This window comes from Syngnathus acus, chromosome 16 (genome assembly GCF_901709675.1).
Source record: "Syngnathus acus chromosome 16, fSynAcu1.2, whole genome shotgun sequence".
Taxonomy (NCBI): Eukaryota; Metazoa; Chordata; class Actinopteri; order Syngnathiformes; family Syngnathidae; genus Syngnathus; species Syngnathus acus.
The window spans coordinates 9,241,307-9,254,114 of record NC_051101.1 but is presented as its reverse complement, the minus strand read 5'-3'; the positions used below and the strand labels follow the sequence as shown (position 1 = coordinate 9,254,114).

Genomic DNA, 12,808 nt, shown 5'->3' with positions numbered 1-12,808 from the left:
GCATTCTCACCTAAATTTAATTGGAATATCTAGGGAGATTATTCATGCAAAAGAATCCTGAAAGTAAAAAGAAAGTTGCACATCAAGAACGCGAATTAAAATCCACATCCCACGTGCTGCATTTATTAAAAAAAGAAAAAAGATATTGAAAATAGCGAAAACATCTTACATGCTGTCAAATCGTAATGCTCCAGTTAATATACGTCAACCAGTAACAGCCAATAGCGCTCTTTCTTATACACAAAGGAAGAAATGACCAATGAAAATACTTGTTCTTGGGATGTCAAATATGGCGGCGGTAATGTTATGGAGTTTCCGCTACTCGTTGACTTGCATGCAATCAGGCCAGTGGGGCTAGCATGATAGCTAAGCTAGCGTCACGCTAGGCCTCCAGCAGACTAACTGCAGAGATAGCAACAAGATCAAACACTCTGTTGTTTGTCAAGGAGACGAATAGCCCACAAGTCTGCATGAGAACACTTCCAACCACAGAAATATGGTGGTTCTCAAAATTCGAGACCAGGTAAGAGCAATATGTCAAAAACGAAATTTAAGTTAGTGATATCGTTTGACTGCTAGCTTCGATTACAGTTTTCCCAGCGGACTGTAAATTGAGTTGCTCTTGCCAATCGTTGAGTGATGAATTTGTCTTTAAATTCGTCCATTCGCGACATTACACTTGAATCAAAACCTAAGCAGAGCTTTTGCCGTAAAGTTGATATTTATCACTTCTATATGGTGACCCATGCTCAAACAAAATGAGTCGTAACCTGCTAACAGGACTGCTTATCTGCAACAATTAGCCAGTCCCCTCTTCACTGTTAATATGATTGGGCATGGCTCGTTAACCTGCTGCATAAAACAATTGCAAAGTGGCTTGAATAGTTGCTTTCAAGTTTGGTTATTCGTAAATGACACCCAAAACGTTGTCGGAGATGCGTACCATGGCAACATAAACTAAGCTCCTGACTGTGACGTTTCAATGTTTGTGACATTAGGTGGGTAAGCGCTTCAATTGTTGGCCTAAACAGATATGGTACAAATAATGAGGATAAACCACGATAGCCCAACGATGAAACCGTTTAATTAACAGGTAAAGTGGATGGGAGAGGATCCTTATATTTTTTTGACAGTAGCCTATAACATCTTTATATCAGTTTTGAAATCTCTAAAAGTCTGGCCTTTTATTTTTTCCCTCAAAGTTAAAATTTTAGACATTGGTTGCTTATTTAATAAACATTTATTGGGTGTAATCGATGTACATCTTGCATCACGCATGTGTATGCTTCTTGTCATGTGCTTTAATGATCTCCTGTTAAGTCAGAGTGTGGTTGCTTAAAGAGCTGTCTCCATGGTGACCGTATTAAAGGCTTCGAATGAGGCTGCTGGACGAGTCTAGAAAATCAACAACAGCAGTTGAGCTGGGCCGCGCTGCTGAAAACAAAACGCAGATTTGTCCCACACACAGTGTCAACATGAGACATTGTGAGAAGCACAACTGACCCCTTGTTAGCTTGAATTGACCCTAGTAGCATCTGTCGTGCCCCCTGTACCGTTTTATGGGCATTTCAGAGGGACGTAATTGTCTGGTGTGATTAAGTGTGTCAGTAAAAGATCAGTGAGGGATTTGGGAGACCACAAGTCATTCCTAATCTTGTGGGGACTAACTTTTGCTCTCGTCTTGTTCTAAAACCAAGCTGAAGGCATCTCTATGGTCAGTGACAGTTTCCGCGAGAGTCGGCACTTGTCAAAGTTGCATCCTCATCAAGGAACTGCATTTCTGATTCACTTGCTTCTTGTAAAGTCAAACCGAATTGAAAAGAAGCAGCAACACTAGACTGCAAACTTCACTTGCAGGCTTTAAGTATACATTTGAATAAACCTGGTCAAGCACGTAGATGTCCAATGCGAAAAAGAGCAGCTGGGAGTCTATTTGATATTGACAATTTGGCTCTGTCAGGAGGTCCTACTTTGATCAAGATAAACAATCGAAACTGTGGTGATTTCACCATCGTTGATATGATTAAATGTTGACTACATATCCGATTCATGTGATTTAATCGACCAGGTTTTTTTTTCAATGCTGCTGAAAACAGAACCGGCACAAAACCCTTACTTAAGTGTGCTCCTTTAACAAATGAGTTACTTAAATAAATTCATGGTTTGCATTTAGGGTTATAGCAAATGGTTGTCGTTATCTGTTCAGTGACTGATGGAAATTTTGGTGTAAACTGTGCATATAGAGCATTTAAGGCAAATATTTCTGGGTAGTTTTGCATGCATGTAAACACCCCTGAATGGGGTGGAGCTATCATGCAGTCATTTTAAGAGTGTGCTCCATACGTGGGCCTTCAAGGAGAACCTGTTTACTCATTCTGTCCACCACTCTTACTTCACTAAGGATGTTGAAAGTTCACAGCAGGAGGGGGGCCTCTGCAGTATCATCTCTTTCTCTCGGGCAAAGAAACCAAGAGGGGCAGTGTTGTTTGTTCTTCCAGCAACTTTGGCATCACTTCGAATCTGTTCTCGGACTTTTGTTCCTCTTAAGACTTATCTCTCAACACGTGTCTTTTTGGATGCGTCACTGAAAAGAACATCTTGTGGCTATGTGTCATCGTTTTTGTTTGATTGCGCATCTGAAGGTAGAAGCTTTTTTTGGGTCGATGACATTGAACAGATGGAGTCGGGTGTGTGTCGTGATCCTTGAGGACGAGGATCCTGCAGACTTCCTTACTGCCGAAGTCTGCGGGGTTAGTTCGTCATTTGTTCCATTCGAATGCTTACGCTTAATGGGAACTACCGCAATGAGTAACATTCCAAATAAATTGAGATCAAAAGATGCTATTTCCTTCCACAGCCTGCTTTGGTGAAAGCAATTTTCAATGTGGACCCCGATGAAGTGCGCTCGCTTATATTCAAAAAGGAGGACGTGAATGCCCAGGTAAGCTCCACTAAATGTGTTTTAAAAATCTTACTTTTTCCATATCCTTTAATTGTTTTTTTATGATGATAGTAGCAGTGTTACACACCTTTTTGTTGCATACCTCACAACTTCAATTGGGGCGTTTGTTTTATCTTGCTTGATCTTTGTGGGGGTGAACTTGTGACCTCAGAGCCTTGTATTACAGTCCATCCCTCTTTCCTTATAGGACAATGAGAAGCGGACGCCACTCCATGCTGCTGCCTACCTTGGAGATGCGGAAATTATAGAACTTCTGATCCTTTCCGGTCTGTATGATTTTACAATGCAAATATTGAGTGGCTTTGAGTTGTGCAATACGAGTGATGTGGTCACCGTCACACCCTTTCCAGTTTCCACAAATATTAATATTATCTCACCAAGCAATTGACCACCCTTCTTTTCAATTCAATTTATTTCCATTTTGTAAACATCTAAGAAGTTACAGGAGAATTGCTGTTAATGATGATGATTCAGAAAATGTATTAAAGACCGAATACATAACTATTTTTATTTTATTTTATTTTAATTTTCCTATCCGTATGACCTTGTACATTTATAATGTTTCCACTGAATGAATTTCGACAACTGTTATACTAATTTCAGTACAATTTTGTAACGGGTTTGCAGTTTATACTGTTTATGTCCTTCAAATGAGTGACCACTTGTGTCCTCTGACTCGTGCTGTAGGTGCCAGAGTAAATGCCAAAGATAGCAAGTGGCTCACTCCTCTGCACCGAGCTGTTGCCTCCTGTAGCGAGGTATGAGAATGTTCCGTCGATTGTTTTTCTCACATTTGCAAACACGCACGCAGACCGTGCATCATACGGAACAATAAAGGTGCCAACTCCGGATGTTTTCTTTGTTGCAGGAAGCCGTGCAAATATTGCTGAAACACTCTGCAGACGTCAATGCCCGAGACAAGAACTGGCAGACGCCGCTACACATCGCTGCGGCCAACAAAGCAGTCCGCTGCGCCGAAGCACTCGTCCCGCTGCTCAGCAATGTGAATGTGTCGGACAGAGCTGGCCGAACTGCACTGCACCATGCGGCCTTCAGTGGTCACTTGGAGGTAAATACGGTAGAACCTTCACCTGTTTTCGGTTCACAATTTCACCCAATTGTCTTGTTATCCTAGACCTGCAATGTATCGCTACAAACTACGCTGCAAATTCTAAACGTCAATACTGATACTTATCATGCACCATTGCATCACACGCGGCTGCTTTCAGCTGAACACATTCCTAAAATTACAAGAACCAAGAATGTTGAGGTGATGAAATCCATAACTCAATACATTCTCTCCACGTTAGAAACTCAGCATTAGGAGCGTGTGCTCTTCCAAGTACTACATGCTGCACCCATGTAACTGATTTGATGGATGCATGTACTTTCATGTGGATTAGTTATTTTAGGGCAGGAAATGCCTGCTCTAATCAAGTATTAATTCCCAAGCTTTAGTCAAGCTGCCTTACGGCAGTGGGCATGCTCATTTGTTCTGGTCACAACAAGGTCTATTCTTAAACTACAATGCAGCAATACAACTCGTCTTGGCAATGTCTTTTATCGAAATGCCAATGTGGATTGCGCTATTTTCGAACGATCCACATTAGTGTGGTCATGTAAAGCACATTCTATTTTCAAATCCAAGGGATTAAAGCCTAAATCTAAATCTGGATCGTGGAAACAGTGTAGTCCTTATACAGGGCGTCCCCGAAGTTTCCACACACAGGAAAAAGGACTCTTTTGAAATAAAACAATTTTTATTTACATAGTATACTATGTTATTGAAGTCTAGTCTAGAATTTTCATATGGATAAAAATGTTTTTTAATGTGGAACCTTTGACACACTACTTTTGTCTACTCTTGAAATACAGAAACAATCCATTCATTCAGTCTATGACTCACTGCTTTTTTTCTTTCCCCCCCCCCCTTCTATTTTTTGCCTGTCCTTGCTGATGCTGTCAGATGGTGCGGCTCTTACTCTCCAGAGGGGCCAACATCAATGCCTTTGATAAGAAAGACCGGCGTGCAATCCATTGGGCAGCCTACATGGGTAAAAATAAATCTACTTGCTCTGTTACGTAATTAGCGCTCTATGGAACATGCAAGTGTACCTTTTGTTTTCCACATTTAGTCCCAGAATTATTTTCACAGTCAGCATAATGTATAGTTTCTGTAACATTTACTTGGACTCCTCTCATTTCCTCGTCAATATTGTCCAGTGGAAAAAAAATAATTGGGTGAAAAAAATGTAGGCAACTTACAATGAAGTAATGATCATATGGCAGCAACATGCAAATTAGTAAGAATTTATTTTTTATAGTATATATATATATATATATATATGATCACGTTTTTCCTCCGACAGCAACGCTAAGTTCGCAATGCTTTGCTAATAGCGGTAATTCATTCATGAATAATATAATTCTATATTTTGGACGGTATTTTGAACGTTCAGGACACATTGAGGTGATAAAGCTGCTGGCGTCTCATGGTGCCGAAGTTGCCTGCAAAGATAAGAAATCGTACACACCTCTGCACGCAGCTGCCTCCAGTGGGATGATCACTGTTGTTAAATACCTCCTGGACTTGGGGGTGGATGTGAGTTCCGCCCACCATTGGATTGCCCATGTGCAATAGCGTCACAACTGTGCCATAGTGAAACATAGCAGTGTTTATAAGGCTGACCTTTGTATGTTGATTGTTTTTTTTTAGATCAATGAGCCGAATGCCTACGGCAACACGCCACTCCACGTGGCCTGCTACAACGGTCAAGATGTGGTGGTGAACGAGCTCATAGAGTGTGGGGCGAATGTCAACCAGGTGAACGAGAAGGGCTTTGCTCCCCTTCACTTCACCGCTGCTTCCCGGCAAGGCAAGCTGTGTCTTGAGCTGCTTGTCTGCAATGGGGCTGATGTCAATATCAAGGTGCGTGAAGATTTCAGTGCATCTCTCAAAACTCTGTTGTACCCTATGCCACTGCTCAACTTTGATATCGACCATAATTTCTCAAGAATAACACGCATGAATATTATGCACACTGCCAAAATTGCCCTTCAAAAGCTTTTTTTTCAATTCTAAGAACTGCTTAGGTAAAAACAAGTCCAATTAGTACCTATTCAACATTTTTGAAAAGCTGTCCGTTTTCATCAGCGTGGTTCTGTTTTGATTCAGAGTAAGGATGGAAAGACTCCCCTCCACATGACAGCAATCCATGGACGATTCTCAAGGTCCCTTGCTATCATTGAAAATGGTGAGCTCATCCAAAACTGTCGTTTTTTTTAGTTGGACAGTAAACTTGAGGCTCATTATACGACTTTGGCTCAAAAGCTTGATCTTGTATATCACTCGTCTTAAGGTGCTGAGGTTGACTGTGAGGATAAGAATGGAAACACCCCGCTGCATATTGCCGCACGATATGGTCACGAGTTGCTCATCAACACGCTCATTGCCCACAGAGCTGACACTGCCAAGTGAGTGTACCTTGCTCACAAATGTAACCATAATTATCTTAGTTATTAGATCCTAATGGGGACAGTAAGGAGTTAACTGCTGAGTCAACACTTGCTTGCAGCAAGAAAGTATTGTGCAATGGAGACAACCTGATCGATAGAATGTCTTTGCAGACGAGGGGTCCACGGTATGTTCCCGCTCCACTTGGCTGCTCTCAGTGGATTCTCTGATTGCTGCCGAAAGCTTCTGTCTTCAGGTAACTCCAGTATGAAATGTAATCAGTCACTAGAGTTGCGTGCTGTTGCTCATCATTCTTTCTTCATCAGGTTTTGATATAGATACTCCTGATGACTTTGGAAGGACTTGTTTACATGCTGCAGCTGCTGGAGGGTGAGTGTCAACATAACGGAATCGATTTTTTTTATTTTAAACAAATATTCCAGTCAATTATTAACTTCTAATGATAAAGGACAATCATTTATCATGTCATTTAAATCCCTGCAGAAACCTGGAATGTCTCAATCTACTTCTCAACACTGGGGCGGATTTCAATAAAAAGGACAGCTTTGGCAGGTTTGCGATGATGTTTAATGGTGGTGCTCCGTTGCTTTGGTGCTGTTATGGTTTACCTTATCCAGTCAGCTAAGCAACGTTTACTTTTCCAGGACTTCTTTGCACTACGCTGCTGCCAACTGTAACTACCAGTGTTTGTTTGCGCTGGTGGGCTCAGGGGCCAGCGTGAATGACGTTGACGAGCGGGGATGCACTCCGCTTCACTATGCTGCCGCTTCTGACACAGATGGAAAGTTAGTAATGCTCTGAGCATTGCTTTAACATGTAGTAATGGTGAAGCAACAAATGAGAATGTCATTGGATTTCGGACTGTAAATCGCTCTGGAGTATAAATCACACCAGTCCAAAATTGATTTTGGGTGTCACTCTGAGCTCTGATTTGACTATAATAAAATTGCAAGACCAGCCAAACTATGAAAACAAAAGTGCGATTTACAGTACGAAAAATAGAGTAAATGTTTGAGATTGAAAGCATCTCTGTTGTGGCTCCAGGTGCCTGGAATATTTATTGCGAAATGATGCAAATCCTGGGATTCGGGACAATCAGGGCTACAATGCTGTGCATTATGCCTCTGCATATGGACATCGCCTTTGTCTGGAGCTGGTGAGAGCATCATGACTGCATGCTGTGTAAAAAAAAAAAGCCTATGCATTTTCTTATCTATTTAATTTCTCCAATATTCTAGATTGCAAGTGAAACCCCTCTTGATGCGGTGAGTAGAGTTTGAGTCTTCTTCACTGGTTCTCAAATTGAGGTCACCTTTGTGACATGTGAATTTTTGAATATAATGTCCAAATAATCCCTGGGGATTTATTTGTTTAGGCAACTCAAGCATAAAATAAATCACCAAATCAATAAATACCTTAGAAACAAAATGTTTCCATTTAAGTGGTTTTGTCAAATTAGTAAAAACAATTTGTATTATATTGTGCATCAATGTAATTCTGAGCTCCAAACTATTCCGTTTTTAATTTTTGTTATTTATAATCAGTTGATGGAAACCTCAGGGACGGACATCCTCAATGAGTCTGACGTTCGAGCTCCCATAAGCCCTTTGCACCTTGCTGTGAGTTGAATTTTTACCTCTTGAAATATTTTCTGTCTTTTTAAATCTAATATTTGGACATTTATTCGTGGCATTAAGGCATACCATGGTCACCACCAAGCCATGGAGGTTCTGGTGCAGTCTCTGTTGGATCTGGACGTGAGAAACAGCCAAGGGCGAACACCGCTAGACTTGGCGGCATTTAAGGGCCATGTGGAGTGTGTGGATGTTTTAATAAACCAAGGTGCCTCCATCTTGGTCAAAGACTTTACCTTAAAGCGAACCCCAATTCATGCTGCAGGTATGGACCAGCAGTAAAGCTTTGAATGTGACTCGTTCTGTTGTATTTTGAAATTTATAAACTCATCGATTCCTTGCAGCTACTAATGGTCATTTTGAATGTTTACGTTTGCTGATTGGAAATGCTGATCTTAAAAGTGCAGTGGACATTCAAGATGGTAACGGACAGTAAGTTATTTATTTTATATTGTGGTTCTAAAATGTGAGTTTATGTACTATAATGTAACCTTTTTTCCTTTTAAATTCTCAGAACCCCTTTAATGCTGTCAGTTCTAAGTGGACACACAGACTGTGTATATTCTTTGCTGAATGAGGGAGCCGGCGTGGAAGCCAAAGATAAGTGGGGCAGGACAGCCCTGCATCGAGGAGTGAGTCAAAGTCAAGTTTTTTTTCTTTACAACAGGTTCTATGATCCCACTAGTTGAAACATTGTATTCTGATTAATATTTCATTTATGGAATATGAATTAATACAGCAAAATCCATAGGTTGTGAATATCATATGACCACCTGAGCCGAAAGTCTCTGTGATGTAATTTTCAATTGACGTTTCGAGTAGTCAAGAATATATTACTGTAAAGAAGATTTTTCGACTCTGCTTCTCCTTTAAAGTTTTTAAAATCCATTTCAGGTTGTCAAGTGTATCAACATTCATGTCTCTTGATTTTGTTTGTAGGCTGTTACAGGTCATGAGGAATGTGTGGAGGCTTTGCTTCAGCATAGCGCCAGCTTCTTGGTGCAAGACTGTAAAGGCCGCACACCCATCCACCTGGCTGCAGCATGTGGCCATATTGGTGTCTTGGGAGGGCTGCTGCATGCTGCACAGTCAGTGGAAACACCTCCGGTGTTAACAGACAGCCAAGGCTACACACCGCTGCACTGGTCCTGCTACAACGGTATGTGGATTCCGAAAGAAATGGTCTGTAGTTATGTCTGTTTATATGTTCAGCAATACAAGGGATTCAGTTTGGAATTTCGTTTCATTCCTATGGCAGTGAAATAAACCAGACCTGTAGTGTACAAAAAAATTATTTTCTTTTTAGAGAGGCGCAGGTCCCCAAATCTTTCAGCACCCGTCTTCATGTTTGTTCATATTTTGAGCGGCCAACATAGCAACAAATTCCTCACAATGAATGTCACTATGTTTGGAAAATAGCTCAGCTTGACAATGAACCGTGTTCTTTTTTTTAAAGGTCACGATACATGTGTGGAGGTTCTACTGGAACAAGAGGTTTTCCAAAAAGCAGAAGGCAATCTCTTCACCCCCCTTCACTGTGCTGTGTAAGTGATCTAAACGTTGCAGTAATTGTCAGATGCTAAAACAAGATGGGTGAGTTTAAAAAATGTTTTCATCTCTTAAGGATTCGTGACAGTGAAGGTGCTGCTGAAATGCTTATCGACACCATGGGTCCTGCCATTGTCAATGCCAAAGACCGTAAAGACAGGTAATATCTGCGTGGAGGTCAACTAAAATGCTTGATAAAATTCTCAATCGTGCTTTGCGTCATCCGTTTTGTGCCCAGGACTCCGTTACATGCCGCAGCCTTCACTGACCATGTTGAGTGTCTGCAGCTGTTGTTAAGCCACAACGCACAGGTCAACAGTGTGGATGCCACAGGGAAGACCCCACTCATGATGGCTGCCGAGAACGGCCAAACCAACGCAGTCGGTATGATGGCTACACACGAGCATAGCTGGCTTCAGGCTGAAACTTCCTATGCACAAATGTGGCCAATTTCACACAAATCGATACTATTGGTCAGTCCCAGTGTGGGTCTGTTATTTTAACAAGTTATTGACCAGTTTAAAGCGTTGATAATAGCTTGCTGTTGTTGACGATGCAATGTTAACGGCTCAACAATTTGAGGATTTTCTGAAAGGTTTTCGAAATGGAAGGTTTTTGCCTGATGCCAGCAAAATATACCTAAAAGGCAAAATTGATCAGAATCTTACTGAGTATGCTATTCTCATCAATAAGAGCTCTTGGTGAGCAGTGCAAAAGCAGATCTAACGTTACAGGATGCAGTGAAGAACACGGCGCTTCATCTTGCCTGCAGTAAGGTCGGTACCGTTTATAACCACTAGATGGCTGTGTTTCACTCTCAAAAAGCTAGTAGGGTGTCCTCTTGCATGTGTATGCTAAAGGCCTGCCATTTTATTCAACTTGTCATTTTTGGCACCAATAAACCTTCTCTTGCTTTTCACAGGGACATGAAACCAGTGCCTTGTTAATATTGGAGAAGATTACAGACAGAAACCTAATAAATGCCACTAACGCCGCCTTACAGACGTATGTATTACTTGGAATTATTGTTTTGTTTCCGTGTGCAAATGATAAATTAAAAATTTCAATTCAGGATGCATTTCATTTCAATGGATTTTACTATCAACTGACTCGGGTATTGTAGGAAACTGAGTTTAAATTACTGTTCATTGTGGTTGTAGATTACAAACGTTACCCCCCAAATATCCAGTTAATTAAAATATCAACAAGCTCAATGGACATATTCCGTTTGTATTATTTCCAAAGATTATTGGTGAATCCTCCCATGTAAAACTATAAGCAATGTACTAATCCCTTTCAACTTGACCTCACCAATCCTCATTTTTTTAATTCAAGGCCTCTGCACGTAGCTGCAAGGAATGGCCTGACTGTAGTGGTGCAAGAGCTGCTCGCAAAGGGAGCCAGTGTCCTTGCGGTTGATGAGAATGGTAACGATATTATGCACATCCTTGATAAAGACAAACACGTTAATATTTGATTAACATTGAAGTGTTTATTAACACTATTGTGGTCATTCCCTCAGGTTACACACCCGCCTTGGCTTGTGCCCCCAACAAAGATGTGGCAGACTGCCTCGCCCTCATATTGGCCACAATGATGCCTGTTTCCCCCTGCACCCCGGCGCCTACCCTTCCTTTCAGTGCCATGAACCACTACACCACCAGCCCCTCCAAGAGCGTCACGTTGGATAGCCTGCCCGTGCTACACGACCAGCACAGCTCCTACTGCAGCTTCAACAACATTAGCCATCATGATGTCTTCTACAAAGAAGAGCTCAACGACTCTGACTCCGAGACGTACTGAAGGACAGGAAACTGCGCGAAACGCACACACTGTGTCTTAAAAGTTCACACAGGGCCAGCTTGGTAGGGCGGAAGAAGACGAGACGAGACGAGCCCCTTCAGGAGCCTTAAAAGTCATCCCCTCCCGACCTCATCCAGCACCAGGTGTCCTTCCAGCTGAAACAAGGCAACATTGACTCACTACTTAAGTGATTGCACTCGATGGGCATACAGCGACTTTTTTACAGCAATAACATGCTGATGGGAAGGACGGTAGCAGCTAAAAGAAAGCTATACCAGCATGGACCAAAAGATGCGAATGCATTTTAACCCAAGTTCAATTCAGTGGACATGAGTTTGTTTGTTTTGGTTGGTTGGTTTTCCTGGAGGCGGTGCAGCCAGTTTAAAAATTCATTTTTAGATGTTTGTGTGGATATAGAAGTTAGATTCTTCTACACACTACATCTTCCAGAACGCACTTGTGTGTCAATGTTTGAAATCAAAAGTTTGAAATATCCCTGTCTTTAACTCCATATCCACTTGAACATCAAATATTTGCGTCAGGTTATTTTATTGTTGATCAACTTCACCCTTGTGTATTTGTCCATTATGGTTTAGTCTCAAGAATAAATTATTTGTGTACTTTGGGGTCCGATATATGTGCTCATTTTGTGCCTTCATTAGTTGTGGAAGGGGTGAAAAGTGTAGAGGCAGCTGTAAAAAGCACAGTGACTCGTAGGTAAGTAATGAAATGTTTGTGAGAAGCACTGAGACCATTTTGAGGTACACATCTAAGTAAAGCAAGGACAGAACATTTGATTTTCTCTTAGTATACTGTGTGGTTTGCTTACTTTATTGTTTTGAAAAGAATCCACTCAAAATATCACACTTGAAATTCCTGCTTTAGTTGACGAATTTCAATTTAACTGGAAATATGTACATTATGTGAATTCCTATGAATATTCTTCAGATGCGATGTGATGTACACAAAAAAAGAACTGTGAAGTCATAGTTGCAATTTATTAATTCAGTACTGAGATTGGTGTATATTTTATGGGTAATAAAATGATTTTTTTATAAAAAGGGATCGTCATTAGATATGATTACTGTACATTTAATACACAAAGCAACTATCGAAGCATGTTTTTAGGATGTGGGAGGAAACAGGAGTTCCCAGGGAACACCCACGCAGGTACCATGCAAACTCCACACAGGGAGGGCCAAAGGTGGAATCAAACCTGTAACCTCTGAACTTTGAAGCGGAGGCCATCGTGTCGCCTGCATTGATATAAAGCTTCTATAAAAAGAAATCTTAAGTATTGTATTTTATTCACTGTCAGTTATAACTCGAATTTGTTAGTCATGCTTCGTTGTAAATCACCCCCTACGTAGTCGGACACGCCCCTCA

The 12,808-nt window shown here is 41.2% G+C and overlaps 1 protein-coding gene across 1 annotated transcript; it reads left to right on the top strand.

Annotated features, from left to right (window-relative positions):
* The first annotated feature begins 496 nt into the window (after window positions 1–496).
* On the top strand, window positions 497–12,057 carry ankrd28b (ankyrin repeat domain 28b). The gene is made up of 28 exons (XM_037272909.1): window positions 497–523; window positions 2,858–2,941; window positions 3,150–3,228; window positions 3,650–3,720; window positions 3,831–4,031; window positions 4,929–5,016; window positions 5,422–5,564; window positions 5,679–5,891; window positions 6,138–6,216; window positions 6,322–6,436; window positions 6,590–6,672; window positions 6,743–6,806; window positions 6,921–6,989; window positions 7,082–7,222; window positions 7,482–7,593; window positions 7,676–7,702; window positions 7,982–8,056; window positions 8,135–8,336; window positions 8,416–8,503; window positions 8,586–8,703; window positions 9,011–9,230; window positions 9,528–9,615; window positions 9,696–9,779; window positions 9,858–10,003; window positions 10,313–10,395; window positions 10,542–10,624; window positions 10,955–11,046; window positions 11,142–12,057. Exons 1-28 carry the CDS (start codon window positions 497–499, stop codon window positions 11,420–11,422), a joined length of 3,156 nt encoding a protein of 1,051 aa, XP_037128804.1. The 3' UTR covers window positions 11,423–12,057.
* Window positions 12,058–12,808: the final 751 nt, after the last annotated feature.